The 25,202-nt window shown below is 44.3% G+C and overlaps 1 protein-coding gene across 1 annotated transcript in view; it reads left to right on the top strand.

The window, feature by feature from the left end:
- The window catches only part of LOC139413113 (partitioning defective 3 homolog B-like), a 166,093-nt gene that overhangs the window by 79,147 nt on the left and 61,744 nt on the right, over positions 1-25,202 (top strand). The window contains exons 11-15 of the mRNA XM_071160175.1: positions 4,782-4,967; positions 8,308-8,499; positions 14,721-14,892; positions 20,582-20,717; positions 22,220-22,338. Of these exons, the coding sequence (XP_071016276.1) occupies positions 4,782-4,967; positions 8,308-8,499; positions 14,721-14,892; positions 20,582-20,717; positions 22,220-22,338 (805 nt within the window). The remainder of the gene's footprint in view (positions 1-4,781; positions 4,968-8,307; positions 8,500-14,720; positions 14,893-20,581; positions 20,718-22,219; positions 22,339-25,202) is intronic.

The raw sequence follows: 25,202 nt of genomic DNA, 5'->3' as shown, positions 1-25,202 counted from the left end.
AAGCATGCATGCACGCAAACATACGCACACATGTGCACACACATACACACACATGAACACACACACACAGTGCTCACATTAGCCCTCATTAAAATACCCTACATTTCCACAACATCCACACTAAAGTGCTTCTTCAATTCCTCTTTTGTTTTGTTCTTTTGAACTCTGTCTTGATCTGGGCTGTTGAAGTTAGAGGCCCTTAAAGATATACTCCTTATCGTCTCTGCAGGCCTCTTCCTCAAAGATAGTTTCATGTCCCTCAAGCTCATGGACATGTTCACACTCACTCAAGTTCAGCAATGCTCGCACACAGAACTTATGCAGGCAGGCACGTGCGCACACATGCACACACACGCACACACAATCAACCGCAACTCATTCCAATACCTTAAAGTTCCACATTTAGATGCAATGGTGGTCCGTTGTCCAGTTGATGCATACATGTATAACACTTGTCTTCTCTCCTTATTAGGCCTCAGTCACAACCCTAATACTGCAGCTGCACTCACAAAGCCCCCAACACAAATACCCATCTATTTAGCCTCAGAACATGACACCAGGCCTGAATACATGTTTATGAAAATTAAAAAATCCTCCCCAACCCATTCTAATGTCATTGGGTTAGTATCTCCCAGGGGCCAATTATAGCTGTGTGTGTGCATATGTTTCTATAGGCTATAGAAACACATAAAATAATTCATACCTAAAGGGGACCTAAAATTTCTAAATCAAATAGCTAAATGATCCATGGTATGCCCCCCAGATGCCTCATGGGTCTCCCAGTCACGGCCGGCAGTGACACAGCCTGGGATCAAACCCAGGGCTGTAGTGACACCAAGTTTTGTTCATTCGGGAGAACAATTAAAAAAAAATAATAATAATAATCTGCGTTTCTTTTTTTTTCGTAGGCCAAAAGCCGCCATTTACTGGCTAGCGGAAAACCTGGTGCGTGTGTGTGTGGACCACACTCAGGAGAATGGCTTCTTCTATGAGCCCAAGATTAAAATATGAAAAGACCAAATTATGAGATTGCAACGTATTTGTGTGAAGATGTGCATGTGATCAGAATTTGACTTTGAAATGCCAGTTAGACTCAACTACATTCCATCCCACACTATTGTAATCAAATGTCCTATCCAGCCAAAGAACTGCGATCTCCGCTTTTGTGTGTGTTTGGTGTAAAATAACATAGCGTAGTGGAGCGACGGATTGACAGCTGCATATCCTGTCATTCACACAGAGACCGAATGACTCCCACTGTGCTGTTGGAAAAGGTTCAAGGCCATATCCTAGGACCTTAGGATATATCCTAGGACCTTAAAAGGCCATTTTAAAGAACGATTTGTAAGCCTTGAGACAATTGAGACATGGATTGTTTATGGCTGCCATTCAGAGGGTGACAAATATAAGTGCCTTTGAACGGGGTATGGTTGTAGGTGCCAGGCGCAACTGTTTGAGTGTGCTGAGAACTGCAACGCTGGTGGGTTTTTCACGCTCAACAGTTTCCTGTCGGTATCAAGAATGGTCCACCACCCAAAGGACATCCAGCCAACTTGACACAACTGTGAGAAGCATTGGAGTCAACATGACAAACCCTGACAAATTCAGGCCCTTCTGAGGGCAAGGGGGGGGGTTGTTTTGTACACTCAGAGTAAACTGGCATCTAAATGACTGACACTTGCTCGTTAATATTGTTAGGGAATATTCAATCAAATCACAAACTGGGCTGTCTGTCAGATGATCTGAGACCCTTGTTTAGAAGCAAAATTATAATTCAATTTCATTTGGCATATGTGCAGAACGGGACTTCGATTACTTAGACAATAACAATAGGCGATCGGGTCCCGAAAGCGAAGCCTGGGACTATACTTAGGTGTGATCCTCGCCTTTCAAGAAAAACTTGATGATACAACCTGATCTGGACTTGATTGTCAGTGTTTAGTTTGTCCCTCGAATTGGATTGGATTGGATGTGATGTGGATTTTTGGTTGGGGAGGTGGATGGATGTGCCCTGGGCAGGATCGAGGGGTCACGTCACACAAGGCTAACCTGGAAGTGTGGTCATGAGACAGGAAGCGTAGTGGCCTTGCATCTAGCCAGACCTGTATGTTTGGTCGTGTTCGAGATAATTAAAATCGTGATGTAGCATGGATAAATTGAGACGGACTGATTTTACAAATAATACTGAGTAGTTATTTGTGATGCAAGGTGATTTGTAGGACAATCAGTCTGGACTCGCCTTTAAAAGTGGTCCAACGCTCCATTTGTCTTTCTGTCCATCCATCCGTCTGTCTTCGGACGAGCTCAGCGTGGCGGTCCCCTAATACGTCTGCATACCCATCACGCAAAGACCTGTCAGCTCCCTCTCCCTTCTCCACTCCACACTTCTTTTCTCATTGTTGGATTGGCACCAGGATGCTTGTGCCCTGGAACCGTGGTAGCTTACCACTCAAGGGTGACAAACACACACATGCGTGCGCACACACACTAAAATGATCGCAAACATCAGCAATTTGGCTTTTCTCCCCCCCCCCCTACCGAGGCACAGGTACTGAGAACAGAAAAACCCAACATTACTTCCCATAATTGGAGGACTTTATCCGTCTCCGATCGAGCGGTGGCGAGAGATACCTCATCTTAATTGAATGTCGCTCTCGTCGCTAATCTGCATCTTTGAAAGCGTCTATTCAGAAGCCCGGTTGACAAAAGAGTGTGTATTAATCGGTCTCCTTACACCCCCACCTCTTCTTCTTCCCCATGGGTAGAAAGGCTCCTTTTGTCTTCGTCGTTCCTCTGATCAGGGGTGGTCTCCCCTCCTCTTAAAGCCTGTTAACAAGCACTTGAGGAGAGACAATGAGGCGTGTTGTGCGCCAGCAGAGCCACAGGGCTCAGGAATGGAAGGGTCTGGCTCTGCCCCTAAGGAAGGTATTACGGGATATTAGTGGGGGGGGGGGGGGGGGGGGGGGGGGATTGTGTGTGTGTGTGGACCACCAGGGGTGTGTCTCACACCGGGAGATTTAGTTGGCTGTATAAATGTGGTTTAGTCCCTTAAGGACATATCTGATGTTCGGTGGTCATATCTGATGTGTGTGTGTGTTTTGAACTCAGCCCCACCACACAGTGACCCAATAAGACCGCTCTTTGCATCAACAGATCAAACCAAAGGCATTCATCAAAAAATGTAACGCTTCTTTGGTTACAAAGTGCTGCTGGAAGATCTCTCCCCTCACGCTGACAATGGAATATCCTGCAGCTGTTACGTCTCTTTAGATTCCACCTCTCCTCTTCCCGTCCTCTCCCTTATGGATGTGTGTCAGGGATAGAGATGCCCAACGAGACCTGTCCATCTGTCACGTCTACTGTCAAAGTGTCGAGCCTGAGCTGGATTGCTGGATCCTTGCGTCTCACCGACTCCGTTGAATAAAGACTCAATGGCACCGCAGTCAGAAGGAACGCTTCCCATCTTTACTACTCAGTGTACAATGGAGCTTCCACAATAGCTTGAGGTGATTGAGCTTCATGCCCATTTGCCTAGGTGCTCTACCCAGGAAAAGAGAGGGTTGAGGGCATAGGCTGAGGACCCAGGGGGGGGGGGGGGGGGGACAGTGGGGCTGGTTCTGTTGGCTAAACAAGGGCATCCTCAGGACTCGGGTGCATGTCACCCAACACCAGTGGGATTATAGTGAGAAGCCAGTAAAGCTACACTGAGCCGCTCTTTCCTGCCTCTGTCGCTAAAGCGCTGGCCATATTGTATGGCAACCTGGGAGGTTCAAAATAAATCTGCTTCCAGTATCAGATAAGGTACGAAGGAAAGCAGCTCAATTAGTTTTTATATTTTATATTGGGCAGCTGTGAAAAAAAGAAATCACATACACACTCTTGTGTGTCCCTTAGTTTAAAACACACACAATTATTGTTAACAAATGTAAACATATACAGTACACACACTATTTTTCCTGACCTGCGTTGTTCGCTCTTCTCCTCACAGGAAAATAGGCCGGCGACGTGAAAGAGCCTCAAAGCACCTCTTTACAGGCCTGTTTCCCTGGTGACACAACCCCAGCACCACTTTCTCTCTCACCGCTCTGTCATAATGACAGACATTTTTCTTTTGTCTCCATTTCTTTGTCTTCTCTTTCTTTCATTTGGTAGCCAATTCTCGCTCCCCGTACCACCGGGTCATTTTGTTCACGTTAAGAGTAGGAGGAAGGAGGAGAGAGAAAAGAGAGTGAATGGGAGAGTGGGTATCTCCAGGGATGGGTTATTACTTTTAAATGATCCCCCTGTCGCCCTCCCTCCATCGCTCTCAAGAAGGATGTATAAAAAGGTTATTATGTTTCCTTTTGAAATGGCACGCGCTCGGTCTGCCTTTCATGTTCAAATGGAGTTACCTCTCTGCCTCCCCCGTTCTCTCTTTCTCACCACCTGCTCCTTCTCGCTTCCCATCTTCTCCCTCTTTTTTGTTAGTTGTTCTTCCCTCCCCTGTTTTTCACCACCTTCGATCCGTAATGCAAATATCCCTCTTAATTTGTTTTGGTTTCTCTTTCTCCCTCAACCTCTCATCGCCTATTTTCTTTCGTCCTCTCCCCCCCCCCCCCCCCCCCCCCCGTCATCCTCATTGGATGAGTTCTCACATCGATGAGGGGTTTCTCTTTCTGTGTCTGTCTATTTCACTCTCAGCATTGTATTTTTGAATTTGTATTGACTGCACTATGCTTGTTTCAATATCAAAAACAATCCCTCTCTCGGTCCTCCTCCATCCTTCTCTATCCCTCGCTCAGAAAGGGGAGGAGGCAAGCCCCCTGGTGCTGGAGGATGGGCGGGAGCAGCTGATGTTCGAGGTGCCCCTGAACGACACGGGCTCGGCCGGCCTGGGCATCAGCCTCAAGGGCAACAAGTCCCGGGAGAAGGGCGAGGACCTGGGCATCTTCATCAAGTCCATCATTCACGGAGGGGCCGCCTACAAGGTACAGGCACAGGAATGACCTATCTGATGTGCTGTTTTTGCTTCCATCTCACTGTTTCTGTTCTCTGTCTGTCTCCAGTTTCTCTGTTGTCTGTCTTTTCCGCTTTCCAATTCTCGCTCAGCTTGCTCTCTCTCGCTCTTTATCTCGTTCTGTCTCCATCTCCACCCTGGTTCCCTTTCTACTGTCTGTTTCTTTCCTTCTTTCTTCTGCTCTCTGTGCCATCTGTTTCTCTTTACTCTGTAAACCCCAATACTCAGCAGTCCTGCGCAGTCTGAAGCCCACATCGGTTCCAGTTCCCCCTGACCTCTGACCCCTGGTGACCCCATTGACCTCGTCCCTCTGGCAGTGTGCTCAGACTTTTGTGGATCGGAGTAGGGGCCCTTTCTAGCATCTTCCACTGAAGGGCACACTCCATCTCTGTAGTGACACTTGGAGTGGATAGATACTCTCTGAACTCCCCTGGTTCCCATCTTTTTCCACAGGTGTTGTGTCCCTGTGTAAATAAGGTCTGCACTGGGAACAGGGTGATTAGGTACTTAAGCGATACTAGTACATCCGAGCATCGACGGAAGCCTCAAACTGGACTTATAAACTCGTCTCTGAGGTATTTGGTATTTATGAGGATCTCCGTTTCACAGTCCCTTTTGTGCAGCAAGGTATTCTTTTAGCTGTTGTTTAAAATCTGGTTTTATGGGTAGCTTGAGTTACCTGGTTTGGCAGAGAGTTCCGTGTAGTCATGGCTCTATTTAATACTGTGTTTTTCCCAGCCTTTGTTCTGGACCTGGGGAATGTGAAGAGACCTCTGTTTCCGTGTCTTATGTTGTACCGATGAGTTTCCGAACTGTGTGCCAACTGCTTAAACAGACAGTTCGCTACCTTCAACACATCAATCCCTCGCACCAAGACCAATATTGATGCTGTCAATCTCTCCTTAACTTTGAGCCGGGAGAGATTGACATGCACGTTACTGACAATTGCCATCCGTGTCCATCAAGGCTTGATATGTGCTGCTTTGTTCTGGACCAAATGCAATTCACCTACAGTACCACTCAAAAGATTGGACACACCTACTCAGTCAAAGGATTTTCTTTATTTGTACTATTTTCAACTTTGTATAATAATAGTGAGGACATAAAAACTATGAAATAATATGCATGGACTCATGTAGAAACCGAAAAAGGGTTAAACAAATAAAAATATATTTATATTTTAGGTTCTTTAAAGTAGCCACCCTTTGCATTGAGGACAGCTTTGCACACTCTTGACATTCTCTCAACCAGCTTCATTCTCTCAACCAGCTTCATTATCCAAAAGTCTTGAAGGAGTTCCCACATATGCTGAGCACTTGTTGGCTGCTTTTCCCATCTCAAATCTCTAATGAACTTATCCTCTGCAGCAGAGGCAACTCTGCGTCCTCCTTTCCTGTGGCAGTCCTCATGAGAGGCAGTTTCATCATAGCGCTTGATGGTTTTTGCGACTGCACTTGAAAAAACTTTCAAAGTTCTTGAAATGTTCTGTGTTGACTGACCTTCATGTCTTAAAGTAATGCTGGACTGTCATTTCTCTTTGCTTATTTGAGCTGTTCTTGCCATAATATGGACTTGGTCTTTTACCAAATAGGGCTATCTTCTCTATACCACCCTTACCGTGTCACAACTTATTGGCACAAACGCAGAAGGAAAGAAATTCCACAAATGAACTTTTAACAAGGCACACCTGTTAATTGAAATGCATTCCAGGTGACTACCTCATGAAGCTGGTTGAGAGAATGCCAAGACTGTCCAAAGCTGTCATCAAGGCAAATTTGAAGAATCTCATACAACATATATTTTGACTTGTTTAACCCTTTTTTGGTTACGACAAGATCCCATAGGTGTTATTTCATAGTTTTGATGTCTTCACTATTCTATAATGTAGAAAATAGTAAAAATAAAGAAAAACCCTTGAATGAGTAGGTGTGTCCAAACATTTGACTGTTACTGTATGTCCCTCCACACATCTGGACAGTAATCCAGGTGCGACTGAACTAGGGCCTGCAGAACAACGCCCTATCATGGACAGACCTCTTCCCATTTTATGTTTTGACCATGACAGCTTGGCTGTTACTCCCTCTATCCTCCATCTCCTCTTCTGGTTGCCTTCTCAAAGTGTCTCAGTCCAACCTTTTTTTTTCAAAAACAATCAACAGGGAAAAGGGAAGATTGAGAGACCGAGAGAGATTAAAAAAATATATTTTAAAAAGGCCAACTTGTGTGAGAGTTAAGATATTTTAGCATAAATTGAAAGTGCGTATGTGTGGGGGGCCGAGGTGTTGTGTGCGCGTCTCTCTCTCTTCTTGTGTGTTGCCTGTTGTCGCAGGCCCCCTCCCTGCGCTGTGTGTGTGTGAATGCTAATTAAAAACTCTTAAGAGGCTAGCTAATGAGCGTGTGCAGGGAGGGCTGAGACGCTCTGTCTGTCCCCAGTGTCTCTCTCTCTGGCTGTCACAGTCTCTCTACAGGCAGCCAGGGGAGGAGAAGCCAAAGCCTCACACTGAAACTGGGACCTAACCCAATTCTGACAGTGTTTGTGTGTGTGGAGGTGGGGGTTACTATCCTTGTGGGGACCAGAAGTCATGTAGAAGTCAGTTTCCTTGTGGGGACCAGAAGTGGGGACAATTTTCCTGGTCCCCACAAGGAAAGAGGCTTAGGGGTTCATTTATTTATATATATTTTTATTTAACTTTAGGGTTACAATTACGGTTAGGTTTAGAATTGGGGTTAGGTTTGGTGTTAAGGTTAGGGTTAGGTTTAGGGCTTAGGATTATTGTGAAACAAACGTGTGTTTGTGCATGTGCGCTTGCTCGCACAAGTGTGATTCTCTGTGTGTGTGTGTGTGTGTGTGTGTGTGTGTGTGTGTGTGTGTGGGGGGGGGGGGGGGGGGGCTTCTGCTTGCCCATACGTGGTGTGTGTCTCTTGGGAATTGTGTGTGTGTGTGTGATCTGATAGGATCAGAAGGTTATTAGCGGTGTGAGAGGTCAGGGCCTGGCGGGGGCTGCTTAATGACTGAGGTCAGAGGTCAGTGGTGACTAATGGCGTGATGGGGCTGGAGTCTTTAGTACCTCTGGCCATGTCTCTGTGTTTCAGTGTCTGTCTCTCCCTGACTCTCTCTCTCAGATCTACAGGTGTGTCTTGGTCTGTAGTAGCTGCTACATACACATTTTCTCCCTCTCTCTCCACCTCCTTCTCTCTCTCCTTCTTAATCTCTCCATACCTCTTTCTCTCCCTCTCACTCTATCATTGTTCCTACCCCTCTCTTTCTCTCTCACTGCTCTCCACCATTTCCCACCGACTTTCCTCTCCAGGACGGCCGCCTGCGGGTCAACGACCAGCTGATTGCGGTGAACGGCGAGGCGCTGCTAGGCCGCTCCAACCACGTCGCCATGGAGACCCTACGCCACTCCATGTCCTTGGAGGGCAATGCCCGCGGCACCATCCAATTGGTGCTCCTCCGCCCCGCCCCCTCATCTGGCTCCGCCCACAACACCAACGCCCAGGTACGCTACGAACGGGACAACGATCACCGTGGTTCACTACTTCGCCGGCGAGCCTCTGACCCGAGGGGTCTCCGATACAGGCACAGATATATGCAGGGGTCAGCTCAAAGCTATACACTTAGTGATACACGCAGGTACACAATGCAAGGGAACTTGCGTAGTCAAACACTCGGTAACATACACGAAAACACGCAAGGCGCAGCCCACAGCGAGGTACAGAGCAGCACACACAGATACTCTGAAGGCCTGGTGCAGGTATACACACAGGAGAACACACACAGCCACACGGATGACACCATGCAGAAACACACACTCGGCAATGTGCCACACAGCCTCACGACAGGCGACGTAAAGAGCAACGCGCACAAGTTTAGGTCCTTAGACGACAATGTCGACAGATACACGCGGGAATGCACGCGCAGGCACACACCCGACAACATACACAGACCTATACGCAGCCACACACCCGACAACATACACAGACCTATACGCAGCCACACACCCGACAACATACACAGACCTATACGCAGCCACACACCCGACAACGTACACAGCCACACAAACCGTTCCACACACAGTCAAACGCATGACAACACACGCAGTCACACACGTAGCCACTCACCCGACAACATACACATCAGCAACACACATGCCTATGCAGAGAGCATAAGGGCGCTGACAGGGGCAATGTACGGTGACTTACACAGACACGACAAAACACACCACTTAGACATAAACAGAAACGCACACGGATCCAACTACACACACAACCAGGACCTGAATCAACATCACCACCACAGGCTCTCGGGACTCTGAGAGAACACATACATGTTTGTGCGTATATATATATATATATGTGTGTGTGTGTGTGTGTGTGCATTTATTGACATGTGTATTTCTGTGAGTGTGTGTGTGCAGCATTAACTCTTTCCCCTGCCCAAAACTGCTCCCTCTTCCCACAACGACCACCTTCATACAGGCAATGACTGTTAACTAAAACTCAGGAGAAAATATCTGTGCACTACGTATGAATCTTTAATTGCGTGTTATTGATCATTATTAAAAAGTTACCACTCATTCTGCCGACAATAGTTGGGCACCAAAATGGCCACTGGTTGTTTCACTGTCTTCAAATCTTTGTTCGCAATGCTACTGACAATCTGGCAATATTGCCAATATCCCTGAAATGCTTTTTATACCTATTCTGTTTCTTGTGTTTTACTAACTTATTTATTTACTTTCATTATTTTTTTTGTATCATTCACTTGTCACCAGACCTGTCACTCAATGTTGTTGTTTTTAATCTCACAAAAAGTCCTTTGTTGAATAAAGAGTCTTCCTAAAGTCTTCCTCTTGCATGCTGTCTGTCTGTTTCACTGTGGTGGTGGTGGTGGTGATTCCCTGCTTTCTACTGGCTAGTACTCCTGTCCTCTCTCTTTATAAACCTCTCCATCTCTTTTTGGAATGATTTGTTTCTATCTTTCACTCTCTTTCTCTCTCGGGGCTTGTTCTTCTCTCTCTCTCCGCTGGGTATCGTCCCTATCCCCCCCCCCCGCCCCATACTGACCCCTAACACACAGTCAAGTGGTTCACTCAGTCTCATCTAAACAGGCCAAAGAAATTTGGAAAAAAACATTTTTCCCCCGTTTAGGGATGATCACGTTTTCTACTACGGTAGTTTACTGTGCTGTCCTCGTTCTGTAAGTATATGCACTTCAGAATTCCACAGTCAGAAAAGGAAAAGCATTATATAACTGGTCTATAGCAATGTGACAGCAAAGCAGACTCATGGCAATATAATACAGACAGACTTTCCATACTCGGCTGTTGTTTTTTTGCACTAATACCAATTATTTACAAGGTTTTGTTACTGATTTGTACTCATTCTCAGTTAATAAAGACGTCAACGTTTGATGTTCTCTAGTGCAGTGGTTCCCAAACTGTGGTGAAACCTCAGTCTTGTTTTAAACGTGAAATTGTAGTAGTAGAATGCTACGAAGGTGCAATTTGAAAATTGGGTAGTGTATCATCAGTTCCTCTTGTCATGTCAGTCATTGTATACCTATATAGAGCTAGCTACAGTTGAAATTGGAAGTTTACGTACACTTAGGTTGGTTTTTCAACCACTCCACACATTTCTTGTTAACAAACTATAGTTTTGTCAAGTCGGCTAGGACATCTACTTTATGCATGACACAAGTAATTTTTCCTACAATTGTTTACAGATTATTTCACTTGTAATTCACTGTATCACAATTCCAGTGGGTCAGTAGTTTACATACACTAAGTTGACTATGCCTTTATACAGCTTGGAAAAGTCCAGAAAATAATGTCATGGCTTTAGAAGCTCCTGATAGGGTAATTGACATAATTTGAGTCAATTGGAGGTGTACCTGTAGATGTATTTCAAGGCCTACCTTCAAACTCAGTGCCTCTTTGCTTGACATCATAGGAAAATCAAAAGAAATCAGCCAAGACCTCAGAAAAAAAATGTAGACCTCCAATAGTCTGGTTCATCCTTGGGAGCAATTTCCAAACGCCTGAAGGTACCACGTTTATCTGTACACACAATAGTACGCAAGTATAAACACCATGGGACCACGCAGCCATCATACCGCTCAGGAAGGAGACGCGTTCTGTCTCCTAGACATGAACGTACTTTGGTGTGAAAAGGGCAAATCAATCCCTGAATAACAGCAAAGGACCTTGTGAAGATGCTGGAGGAAACAAGTACAAAAGTATTATATCCACAGTAAAACGAGTCCTATATTGACATAACCTGAAAAGCTGCTCAGCTCCAAAACCGCCATAAAATATCCAGACTACGGTTTGCAACTGCACATGGGGACAAAGATTGTACTTTTTGGAGAAATGTCCTCTGGTCTGATGAAACAAAAATAGAACTGTTTAGCCATAATGACCATTGTTATGTTTGGAGGAAAAAGGGGGAGGCTTGCAAGCCAAAGCACACCATCCCAACCGTGAAGCACAGGGGTGGCAGCATCATGTTGTGGGGGTGCTATGCTGCAGTAGGGACTGGTGCACTTCACAAAATAGATGGAATCATGAGGGAGGAAAATTATGTGGATATATTTAAGCAACATCTCAAGACATCAGTCAGGAAGTTAAAGCTTGGGTCTTCCGAATGGACAAGGACCCCAATACTTCCAAAGTTGTGGCTTAAGGACAACAAAGTCAATGTATTGGAGTGGCCATCACAAAGCCCTGACATCAATCCCATAGAAAATGTGTGGGTAGAACTGAAAAAGCGTGTGTGAGCAAGGAGGCCTACAAACCTGACTCAGTTACACCAGCTCTGTCAGGAGGAATGGGCCAAAATTCATCCAACTTATTGTGGGAAGCTTGTGGAAGGCTACCTGAAACGTTTGACCCAAGTTAAGCAATTTAAAGGCAATGCTACCAAATACTAATTGAGTGTATGTAAACTTTTGACCCAATGGGAATGTGATGCAAGAAATAAAAGCTGAAATAAAATTCTCTCCACTATTATTCTGACATTTAACATTCTTAAAATAAAGTGGTGATCCTAACTGACTTAAGACCGGGACATTTTACTGGGATTAAATGTCAGGAATTGTGAGAAACTGAGTTTAAATGTATTTGGCTCAGGTGTATGTAAACTTCCCACTTCAACTGTATGTATACCTTGTCAGAAATGCCAAGATCAACTAGCCCATGTCACTTTAAAAAAGTTGTTCTGTTTTTTTAGATAGTAGATTTTGTTGTAATTTTTTTGTCACTCAAATACACGTTAGACAATTTCTTTGCACCCCATGACAAAATGTGTAGAATTGCAGGAAATAAGCTTTAAACCTGCAAAATGATCTCCGCCAACAAGAGGGGTGTGAACAGTTTCTGTCATTAACAGGGCTTGTGCCCATAGACGTAGACGTGTCACGTGCGCACAGGTGGCGCGGGGTGTTCCCCAATGCTGGGAAGGGAGGCCCCCCCCCGAGTGAAAACTTTTGTGAATCCCTGCCCTAGTGGACAGCTGCATCTTGGGTTATCACAACAGCCACTCAGAAGCAGTGTGAACCGTGACGGGGTAGCTATTGGTGAAGGAAGAAAGACTAGAAAAAAATGAACTATTACGCTGTTAATGTCTGATGGTAGGGTATAATGGAGGGACAGGGTGGAGAATGAGATGAGACAGCAAGGGGTTATGGGATTAAATGGGTATGACCAATGACCCTCCCCTTTTGTGTCCTCCTGTCAGTCTCCTTGGCCACAGCCCTTCTGGATGTCAGGCCTGAGGAAAGGGCAGTGGTGCAGTCTTAAGAAATTGCCATGGAAAAGTGTGTGTGTGGGTGCTCCCTCAGAGCCTGTAGAAAAATTGTATAACTGCCAGTGCAGTTCTCACTGCATATCGCCGTAGGCCTCACTCAGCCTATGTTCACTCAGCAATCCACACACACACATACACACACACACACACTCACACTAGGTCTAATCTTATCAGACAACGAGACCCCAAGATGAAAGCCCAAAGCGTTGAGGGTAGCTCCAGGACCCCCACCTCTCTCTCTAACCCTACCAACTCAGAGGGGTGTTTCTCATATCCTCATTGTGTTGACCAGCAGGTTCTTATTGTTCTGTGGATTAGGAAGTGAGCTCCTCTCTGGCTGCTTTGATGGCTCTGCCTGGCTGTCAAAAACCCATGAGACAGATGGATGGAGCGGTACTGTGTGTGTGTGGGTTTCGGTGGGTGTTGAGCCATTCTGACAGACTAAGATGTGTGTGACAGTAATACATGTAAAGAGCCGTGGTTGCCGCTAATGATACCATTGGGAACGTGTGTGTGACTGCACGCAGGAACAAAAGCACAACGGACACCCCTCCCCAAAAGCCGAACTCACACACTGTGCTACCGAACTCACACGCTGTGCTACCGAACTCACACACTGTGCTACCGAACGCACACAATTGAAAATCCCCTTTGATATGAGGATAATGGCCTAATGAAAGGAGTTAGCACATAGAGACTGTGAACGCATTACGCCACTACTGCTCATTACGTATAATGTGACAATGATGCAAAGCCCATAGCCACACACCCACAGAGTTGGAGAGAGACAGGGTGTGGGTGATTTTGTGTCTATCCATTTATCTGTGTGTGTGTGTGTGTGTGTGTGACGGCTGTAGATCCCACCACACCATTGCTCTCAAAGGAGAGGCTTTCATCTTTTATCTACAGTACGTCTCACTCTGCCACCAGCCCTCTCTATCTGTCTGGCTGCATCCCAAATGGCATCCTATTCCCTACGTAGTGCACTACTTTTGACCGAGGCCCATAGGGTGCCATTTGGGATGCCGCCTCTATCTGCTTCTCCATCTGCTCCTCTGTGGCGGTGGAGACTGTCCGATAACATGCCTGTCGTCAGCATGAGGGATTAACGTAATTACTCCATTTCCAACCCTCAACCAATCAGCGAGTCTCAGTGGTGCTACTGTCCTCTTACTGATGAAGCACACTCAAAACACAATGTCAGCCAATGGGAAGCTGTCTGTTATGATTTCAATATGAATTAGGTAGAGTTTGTGCACAGTGCATTAGGTCGAGTTTGTGTATAGTGCGTTGATACTGTGCAATAGCCGTTTTAGACGCTGATACTATACACATGCGAGCCAGTGCATGCTACTGCCAGATAAGCTTGAAAATCGATCGACTCAATTAGTGATTTGATTACTTCCGGAGGTCTCCCATGTGCATGAGGAAGATTCAGGCTGAAGTCAATGGAAGAGTGGCACATTCTTATTCACTGGCGTGTTGAGGGTCTCGGTTTTCAAGCTTCTCTGACGCTAGCCCACTATGGCTCGAACGGAAATAGAACGTTAGTGGGTTAGTCGGCTACTGTGTCTCCGGCTGTAGTCATAGATATAGTGCTCTGATACTCAAAGATATTCTATGATCGTAAGTACACTTCAACACAACATATGGGCATCTATACTATGCACTTATTTTCCCCATAACTTTTCAATTAAGGAGCACGTATATATATTTTTCTCACTCAATGATTTAATGACCAGTGTCATCCTTCGCATATTTTACATGCACCTCTCACACGAAAACCTAAAAACACATTTGATGTGCATCCAATGTAGGAAAAACTCTGGGCCATTCCAAATCAAGTGATCAGGAATAAACTCTAGGCCCTAATGCAATTCACTGACCTCTGCTCCTCTCCCCCTGGCTGTGACAGGAGAGCCAAGAGGCGGCTAGCCACCATGTCCTAGACGGCCCCTCCGGAACTCCGGCTCAAGCTGCAGCCCTGGTGTCCCACCACCACAGCAACGGTCCCAGCCCCAAGCCGCCCAGCCAGCCGCCCAGCCAGCCGCACATGGTCCCCAACAACATCTACTCCAGCTTTAGAGGTGAGAGGACACAGTAGGGCCTGAACTAGAGAAGAAATGGACACACTCATAGTGGTGCTTGACTTACACACACACAGATGAATATAGTATGCACACACAGTCACACACACACACACACACACACACACACACACACACACACACACAAACATTCACACTTGCTTTTTAAAAAAACAAACATTGTACAGCGTCTTAATCATAACTGTTATATACACTGAACAAAAATATAAACACAACGTGTAAAGTGTTGGTCCCATGATTCATGAGCTGAAATGTTCCATACCCACAAAGAAATGTAACATTTTGTGCACAAATTTGTTTACAGGCATGTTAGTAAGCATTTCTCCTTAGCCAAGATAATCCATCCACCTGGCAGGTGTGGCATATCAAGAATCTGATTAAACAGCTTGATCATTGCACAGGTGCACCTTGTGCTGGGGACAATAAAAGGCCACTCTAAAATGTGCAGTTTTGTCAAAAGTCCTACATATGGATCAAGTTTTGAAGGAGATTGTAATTGGCATGCTGACTGCAGGAATGTCCACCAGAGCTATTGTCAGATAATTTTATGTAATTTCTCTACCATAAGCCGCCTCCGTCGTTTTAGAGAATTTGGCAGTATGTCCAACCGGCCTCACAACACCAGACCACGTGTATGGCATCATGTGGACGAGTGGTTTGCTGATTTAAACTTTGAACAAGTTGCCCCATGGTGGCAGTGGGGTTATGGGCAGGCATAAACTACGGACAACGAACACACTTGCATTGTATCAATGGCAATTTGAATGCACAGAGACACCGTGTTTTGTTGTGTATGTATGTGTGTGTTGTGTGTACATTATATATACACTACCATTCAAAAGTTTGGGATCACTTAGAAATATCCTTGTTTTTGTAAGAAAAGCACATTTTATGTCCATTTAACATAAAATTGATCTGAAATACAGTGTAGACATTGTTATTGTTGTAAATGACTATTGTTGCTGGAAACGGCAGATTTTTAAAAATTGAATATCTACATAGGCGTACAGAGGCCCATTTTAAGCAACCATCACTCTTGTGTTCCAATGGCACGTTGTGTTAGCTAATCCAAGTTTATAATTTTAAAAGGCTAATAAATCATTAGAAAACCTTTTTGCATATACGTTAGCGCAGCTGAAAACTGTTGTCCTCATTAAAGAAGCAATAAAACTGGCCTTCTTTAGACTAGTTGAGTCTATGGCGCATCAGCATTTGTGGGTTCGATTACAGGCTCAAAATGGCCAGAAACAAATAACTTTATTCTGAAACTCGTCAGTCTATTCTTGTTCTGAGAGATGAATGCTAGTCCATGCGAGCAATAGCCAAGAAACTGAAGATCTCGTACAACGCTCTGTACTACTCCCTTCAAATGTATTTATATAGCCCTTCTTAGATCAGCTGATATCTCAAAGTGCTGTACAGAAACCCAGCCTAAAACCCCAAACAGCAAGCAATGCAGGTGTAGAAGCATGGTGGCTAGGAAAAACTCAATAGAAAGGCCAAAACCTAGGAAAAACCCTAGAGAGGAACCAGGCTATGAGGAGTGGCCAGTCCTCTTCTGGCTGTTCCGGGTGGAGATTATAACAGAACATGGCCAAGATGTTCAAATGTTCATAAATGACCAGCATGGTCAAATAATAATAATCACAGTAGTTGTCAAGGGTGTAACAGGTCAGCACCTCTACTATTCCTGCTGTCTCTAGAGAGTTGAAAACAGCAGGTCTGGGACAGGTAGCACGTCCGATGAACAGGTCAGGGTTCCATAGCAGCATGCAGAACAGTTTAAACTGGAGCAGCAGCACGGCCAGGTGGACTGGGGACAGCAAGGAGTCATCATGCCAGGTAGTCCTGAGGCATGGTCCTAGGGCTCGGGTCCTCCGAAAGAGAGTGAGTGAGTGAGTGAACTTAAATTCACACAGGACACCGGATAAGACGGGAGAAATACTCCAGATATAACAGATTGACCCTAGCCCCCCGACACATAAACTACTGCAGCATAAATACTGGAGGCTGAGACACTGTGGCCCCATCAAATATACCCCCGGACAGGGCCAAACAGGCAGGAAATAACCCCACCCACTTTGCCAAAGCACAGCCCCCACACCACTAGAGGTATATCTTCAACCATCAACTTACCATCCTGAGACCTGGCCGAGTATAGCCCATAAAGATCTCCGCCACGGCACAGCCCAAGGGGGGGCGCCAACCCAGACAGGAAGACCACGTCAGTGACTCAACCCACTCTAGGGACGGCATAGAAGAGCACCAATAAGCCAGTGACTCAGCCCCAGTAATAGGGTTAGAGGCAGAGAATCCCAGTGGAGAGAGGGGAACCGGCCACGCTAAACTCAATCATATGACCCACTGAAGAGATGAGTCTTCAGTAAAGACTTAAAGGTTGAGACCGAGTCTGCGTCTCTCACATGGGTAGGCAGACCATTCCATGAAAATGGAGCTCTATAGGAGAAAGCCCTGCCTCCATCTGCTTGCTTAGAAATTCTAGTGACAATTAGGAGGCCTGTGTAGGTATGTACGTATGTGTAGGTATGTACGGCAGGACCAATGCTTTGTAGGTTAGCAGTAAAACCTTGAAATCAGCCCTTGCCTTAACAGGAAGCCAGTGTAGGGAGGCTAGCACTGGAGTAATATGATACATTTTTGGGGTTCTAGTCAGGATTCTAGCAGACGTATTTAGCACTAACTGAAGTTTATTTAGTGTTTTATCCGGGTAGCCGGAAAGTAGAGCATTGCAGTAGTCTAACCTAGAAGTAACAAAAGCATGGATGAATTTTTCTGCATAATTTTTGGACAGAACATTTCTGATTGTTGCAATGTTACGTAGATGGAAAAAAGCTGTCTTGATATGTCTTGTCTTGATATGTTTGTCAAAAGAGAGATCAGGGTCCAGAGTAACGCCGAGGTCCTTCACAGTTTTATTTGAGACGACTGTACAACTATCAAGATTAATTGTCAGATTCAACAGAAGATCTCTTTGTTTCTTGGGACCTAGAACAAGCATCTCTGTTTTGTCCGAGTTTAAAAGTAGAAAGTTTGCAGCCATCCACTTTCTTATGTCTGAAACACAGGCTTCCAGTGAGGGCAATTTTGGGGCTTCACCATGTTTCATTGAAATGTAGAGCTGTGTGTCATCCGCATAGCAGTGAAAGTTAACATGATGTTTTCGAATGACATCCCAAAGAGGTCAAATATATATATAGTGAAAACAATAGTGGTCCTAAAACGGAACCTTGAGGAACACCAAAATGTACAGTTGATTTGTCAAAAAACAAACCATCCACAGAGAAAAACTGATATCTTTCTGACAGATAAGATCTAAACCAGGCCAGAACTTGTCCGTGTAGACCAATTTGGGTTTCCAACCCTTCACAGAACGGCGCAAACTGGCTCTAACCAGAATAGAAAGAGTGGGAGGCACCGGTGCAAAACTGAGCAAGAGAACAAGTCCATTAGTGTCTAGTTTGAGAAACAGACGCCTCACAGCTGGTAGCTTCATTAAATCGTACCTGCAGAACACCAGTTTCAACATCAACAATGAAGAGGCGTCTCCGAGATGCTGGCCTTCTAGGCAGAGTTGCAAAGAAAAAGTCTTACCTCAGACTGGCCAATAAAAAGAAAAGATTAAGATGGGCAAAATAACACATACACTGAACAGAGGAAGATTGGAAAAAAGTGTAATGGACAGACTAATCTAAGTTTGAGGTGTTCGGACCACAAAGAAGAACATTCGTGAGACTTAGAAAAAATGAAAATATGCTGGAGGGCTGCTTGACGCCATCTGTCAAGCATGGTGGAGGCAATGTGATGGTCTGGGGATGCTTTGGTGTTGGTAAAGTGGGAGATTTGTACAGGGTAAAAAGGATTGTGACGGAAGGCAGGCTATCACTCCATTTTGCAACGCTATGCCATACCCTGTCGACGGCGCTTAATTCGAGCCAATTTCCTCCAACAGGACAATGACCCAAAACACAGCTCCAAACTATGCAATAACTATTTAGTGAGAAAGCAGTCAGCTGGTATTCTGTCTATAATGGAGTGGCCAGCACAGTCACCAGATCTCAACCCTGTTCAGATGTTGTAGGAGCAGCTTGACCGTATGTTACATCAGAAGTGCCCATCAAGCCAATACAACTTGTGGGATTTTCTATTTGAGATTCTTCAAAGTAGCCACCCTTTGCCTTGATGACAGCTTTGCACACACTCTTGGCAAAATATATTTTGATTTGTTTAACACTTTCTTTGTCACTACATGATTCCATATGTGTTATTTCATAGTTTTTGATCTCTTCACTATTATTCTACAATGTAGAAAATAGTACAAATGAAGAAAAACCCTGCAATGAGCAGGTGTGACCAAACTTTTGACTGTGTGTGTGTGTGTGTGTGTCTGTGTATTTATATCATCACAGCTTTGAACCACCACATCTCCTCATGACCAACCACATACTACAAACATTATGCCTGCTGTTTGCAAATGTACCATGTCCTACATATTCCAACCCACTCCATTTCACTTTTATACTTAACTTCATCTGCGCCTATTTATAGCGAGGGGGGGGGGCTCATTAGCCATGTTTTTCCCTGTACGTATCTCCCTCGCTTTCATGTGCAAAGTTCTGACCTTGGAATCATTACGCTGATGAAATGGCTTCTAAGTGGGCCGGATTTGCATACGGACTATTGTGCGAGCAGCAGAAGTGAGGACTACAAACTGTTTTACATGTATTATTTGGCTTTTTTTCTTTACCTCCCCGGAGAGTGCAGGAAGCCCACACGAAGCCTGTGCTTTCAGAGGAAGCACTTTGGAAATGGAAATACAGAAGTGACTTTTCGCTGTGGCATTGTGCGAGGTATTGTCGTGTGTAGTCGTACCTCGTGGAAATACTCACAACATTATACGGGCTTAACTTTTATCCACTGATATTCACGTACTGCTCAATTTGACACACTTTCGACATATATCGCTGTGGCTTGTCACTCTCCTACTCTAACTGACTTAGGGGGGTGTTTGTGTGCTGTGTTTGTGTGTGTTCTGTACATGTTTCATGTGGCGTACAGAGTTGTGTGTGTGTGTGTGTGGGTGCGCACGCAGTTGGAAATCCATCCCTCAATACCGTTTGCCTCAGTCAGATGATTGAGTGTGTGTGTCACTGCATCACTGTCCTAGGCAGGCAGTCTTAGACAGCTAGCATTGACACAGCTTCCAACGCAATGGCTGTATACCAGAAGTATTGCACTATAAAGGAAATCGGGTACCATTTGGGACACATCCAATGCCTCCTGTCTCAGTGGCCCTTCAGGAAGGTGACGACTGCTTTAGCTCTAGCCAGAGGAAGATATATTTTCTCTATAACTGGACTATCACTTTGGCCACGTGATCCTGCATTTACATGGCACAGACCTTCTTCGTGTGTCTGAGATTTCATGTGTGCTTGACACGGTAGTATTGGAGTAGAAGTTGCCTGTCAGCTCTGATCTAGGTTCAGCTTAACCGCCCTCAATCCTAACTGTAGTCTTTAGGGCGATAGCCTCAAAACTGACCTTAGATGAAACACTCCGTCCTACTCTATTAAAGGCGCTCGTCACTGGTGGAATTTCTGATTGATGTGTGTCTGCCTGTGCTGTTTGTCCCCATCCTCTCCCAATCCAGCTCCTCCCACGAATGGTGGCCACGCCCATTACGAGGAAGAGGAGGAAATGGAGGAGGATTTCCCCTCGCCGCCTTCGCCTGACTCCATGGAGGAGATGAACGCTAAACTTCAATACACAACTCATCCTCACCGGAGGTAATTACATTGTGGCCCCGTTTTGAATTCCAGACCAGGTCAAAAGTAGTGCACTACATGGGGGATAGATTGCCATTTGGGACGCATTCCTTAAAGGGGTGCGTGCGCAACTCAATATTAGGAAGGTGTTCCTAATGTTTGGAGTATTTAGCTTATGCTGTTGAACGCTGATATTCGGGATCATATTTAGAGTTATTATACCAGTAAAATTTGTATTCTTGGGGAAAAAAACGAATGTTGTAAACGCACTCAAAAGTCACATTTGTTGTCAGCCAAGGACGCATGTTTTTTACAAAGCTATTTCACTATCATTATGGATAATGAGTTATGAATAATGTTGAGTGAGAAAGTTAGAGGAAAAAAGGGCGGCAGGTAGCCTAGGGGTTAGAGCGTTGGGCCAGTAACTGAAAGGCTATGTTTGTAAATAAGAATTTGTTCTTAACTGACTTGCCTAGTTAAATAAAGGTTGTTTAAATACCCCCCCCCCCCCCCTGTACTTTCACCTCGTATACTGTAAAACATTTGAACTCAAGTGAAATATTATCTTGCGTAGCACCCCGTATTTTCGACTTATTCAACAGTGTTTAAGAAATATATTACTTTCAACAGTGTTAACTTGTGATCAAGCCATCAATGTTTTTGTTATTTTTGGTGTCGTAAAAATGTTAGCTAACGGGTCAGCAATTAGCATGTTTGACAATTTCAGTGGAAATACTACTACTATCAGCTTTTTGATAAGCTGTTTAGCAAAAAAAAATATGTCCCGTATTATCGGCACCTTAAAATGTTGTTCAATTACAAGATTTATCCGTTTAAAAAAAGAGACACCAACCTCGTAGCCGACGTATTTACTAGATAGTTGATTAGTTGGCTAGCCTTCTGGTTAAAAAAATAAATAATTACTTGCCTGAAATCCGTTAGCTATATTTCAGAGGTAAAAAGTGGATATTAAATGATGTGTGGTCTGTCGTCCAGTCGAATTTTACAATATAAAACGTGTCCCACAATATGTGTATATATAAACTAACTCAACATAAATTGCAATGAGAATCTTTAGTGGCAAAAATTACCGTTATTTCATTTAAATGTTGAGCTAGTTGGGGGGGAATTATCTAATTCGTTGGAACATGTGTAAGATTAGTATACATGCTTGGAAATATGTTTCCTATTCATTTAGGTGGCCCACTGCTGCTATATGTTTGCCACCGGGACAAAAAAATACATTTTGTAAATGTTGTATAATCATTTTTGCCAAGATGTGCTTTTAAATGGACTGTCGTTGGCTCAATGACTGGCAGTCTATTTAAACCTCTACAATGGTATTGCTCTAATGCTAGTAGCATGACCATCCTTGCCACCACTGCTGGAAAATAAACAACACCAAGTATATTTACATAAAATACCCTATAAACGAGTTAAACATTAAAATAGGACATAACAAAAGCACAGGCTACAATGTTAGCAGTGTTGATAATAAACTTTGTATTTTTTTTTCTTCTCAGAGAGTGGAACAAGGCCCCCAAGATTCCTGAGGGTCACCTTCACCCGGACACACAGACGGCACAGCAACCCGGGCAGACTGACAACCCTCAGACAAGGAACTCTAAGAGCATGGACCTGGGTGAGTTCACACATGCACACACAGTGTTGCACGCGCACACAGTCCGATATGGAAGGATTTCAGTGCCAACAGAGATTGTATTTGAATTCCATAGTTTTTAATTGGTATTAAAAATTTGAATTTGAATTTATATATATATTTTTTTTTATTGGTAATGCACAAATTGAATAATTTCATTCATAAATTCAATATTGTATGTTCTGATTTGAAACTGACTTGAATGAGTATTGCATTCAGTTTAAAAATCACATTTCATTGAATTTCAGTATGGTAGATATTGCTTTCATTATCTGTTTCAAGTGTTCAAACTATAATTTCAAGTTTACCAACTATGTATGAAACATACAGTGCCTTGCATAAGTATTCACACCCCTTAGATTTCTTCACATTTTATACACATTTTACTGTATAAACATATACACTGAACAAAATATTAACTTAACATGTAAAGTATTGGTTTCATGAGCTGAAATTAAAGATCCCAGAAATTATCCATACCCACAAAAAGCTTACTTCTTTCAAATTTTGTGCACAAATGTGTTTACATCCCGGTTAGTGAACATTTCTCATTCGCCAAGATAATCCATCCACCTGACAGGTGTGGCATACTAACAATCTGATTAAACAGCTCGATCATTACACAGGTCCACCTTGTGCTGGGAACAGTAAGAGACCACTATAAAATGTGCGGTTTTGTCACAAAACACAATGCTAAAGATGTTTTGAGGGAGTGTGCAGTTGGCACGCTGACTGCAGGAATGTCCACCAGAGCTATTGCCAGAGAATGTAATGTTAATTTCTCTACCATAAGCCACCTACAACATAATTTTAGAGAATTTGTCAGTACGTCCAACCGGCCTCACTACCCCAGACCGTGTGGGTGAGCGGTTTGCTGACGTCAATGTTGTGAACAGCGTTCCCGATGGTAGCGGTGGGGTTATGCTATGGGCAAGCAAAACCTACAGACAAGGAGCACAACTGCATTTTATCGATGGCAGTTTGAATGCACAAAAATACCGTGCCGAGATCCTGAGGCATATATATATATATATATATATATATATATATATTTTATTTATTTTTTTATTTATTTTTTTAAGGTGTCTGTGATCAACAGATGCATATGTCTTCCCTGTCTTGAAATCCATAGATTAGGGACTATTTAATTTATTTCAAATGACTGATTTCCTCATATGAACTGTCACTCAGTAAAATCTATGAAATTGTTACATGTTGTGTTTATTTTCTGTTGGTTAAGGGCTTGTAAGTAAGCATTTCACTGTCAGGTCTACTACACCTGTTGTGTGTCAAATATACTTTTATTTTATTGGAAATACAATTTGATTTGATATACAGTACCAGTCAAAAGTTTGTACACACCTACTCATTCAAGGATTTTTCTTTATTTTACTATTTTAGTGAAGACCTCAAAACTATGAAATAACACATGGAATCATGTAGTAACCAAAAAAGGGTTCTTCAAAGTAGCCACTTTGCCTTGATTACAGCTTTTCACACTCTTGGCATTCTCTCAACCAGCTTCAGTCTTAAAGTAGTACCTACATATGCTGAGCAGTTGTTGGCTGCTTTTCCTTCACTCTGCAGTCCTCATCCCAAACCATCTAAATGTTCTATATTTTTTTAATAAGAAGAATTCATAATAAATAAGTATATGTATTCAACTTAACAAGTCACATAAGTTACATGGACTACCTCTGTATGAAATAATAGAGGTTGACATGACCCTTCCACTGTCCACCGTGCATGCAACATCTGTAAGTTCCCTAATGAAGTATTGAATTTCAAGCACAGATTTAACATTGTTATCACATGGGCCCATTGGAATGGTTTCATAATGCTATGTTAACACACGCATATGACCATGAAGGGTTGGCCAATTTAAAAAGATATATAAACTCAAAAAACAAAAAAACGTCCCAGACCATGACGGACCCTCCAATTCGATCCCGCTCCAGAGGACAAGCCTCAGTGTAATGCTCATTCCTTCGACGATAAACGCGAGTCCGACCATCACCCCTGGTGAGACAAAACATTGACTCGCCAGTGGAGAGTACTTTTTGCTAGTCCTGTCTGGTCCAGCAACGGTGGGTTTGCGCCCACAGGTGATATTGTTACCGGTGATGTGTGGTGAGGACCTGCCTTACAATAGGCCTACAAGACCTCAGTCCAGCCTCTCTCAGCCTATTGCGGACAGTCTGAGCACTGATGGAGGGATTGTGCATTCCTGGTGTAACTCGGGCAATAGTTGTTGCCATCCTGTACCTGTCCCGCAGGTGTGATGTACCGATCCTGTGCAGGTGTTGAGTTTCTATATATATATTTTGTGTATTTTTCTCCCAATTTCATTTCTGATCTTGTCTCATCGCTGTAATTTCCCAACGGGCGAAGGTCGAGTTGTTCGTCCTCCGAAACATAAACCGCCAAACTGCGCTCCTTAACACCCGCCCGTTTAACCTGGAAGCCAGCTGCACCAATGTGTCGGAGGAAACACACCGAAGTCAGCCTGCAGGCGCCCGGCATGCCACAAGGAGTCGCTAGAGCGCGATGAGCCAAGTAAAGCAACCCCCTTGCCAAACCCTCCCCTATCCCGGGCGACGCAGGGCCAATTGTGCGCCGCCCTATGGGACTCCCTGTCACGGCCAGTTGTGACACAGCCTGGGATCAAACCCGGATCTGTAGTGACCCCTCAAGCACGGCGACGCAGTGCCTTAGACCGCTGCGCCACTTGGGAGGCCTGACCTTTTCAAGACAACGGTTCCTGAACGAGACTGTCTAGTCAGTCTAGCACTGCTCTGTGTTAGTGCATATGTGTCCACACTCATACCCAACTTGTTCCCTGAAAT

The sequence above is a fragment of the Oncorhynchus clarkii genome, chromosome 7 (assembly GCF_045791955.1).
Source record: "Oncorhynchus clarkii lewisi isolate Uvic-CL-2024 chromosome 7, UVic_Ocla_1.0, whole genome shotgun sequence".
NCBI lineage: Eukaryota > Metazoa > Chordata > Actinopteri > Salmoniformes > Salmonidae > Oncorhynchus > Oncorhynchus clarkii.
The sequence above is the reverse complement of the archived record's forward strand: the minus strand, read 5'-3'. Positions and strand labels throughout refer to the sequence as shown.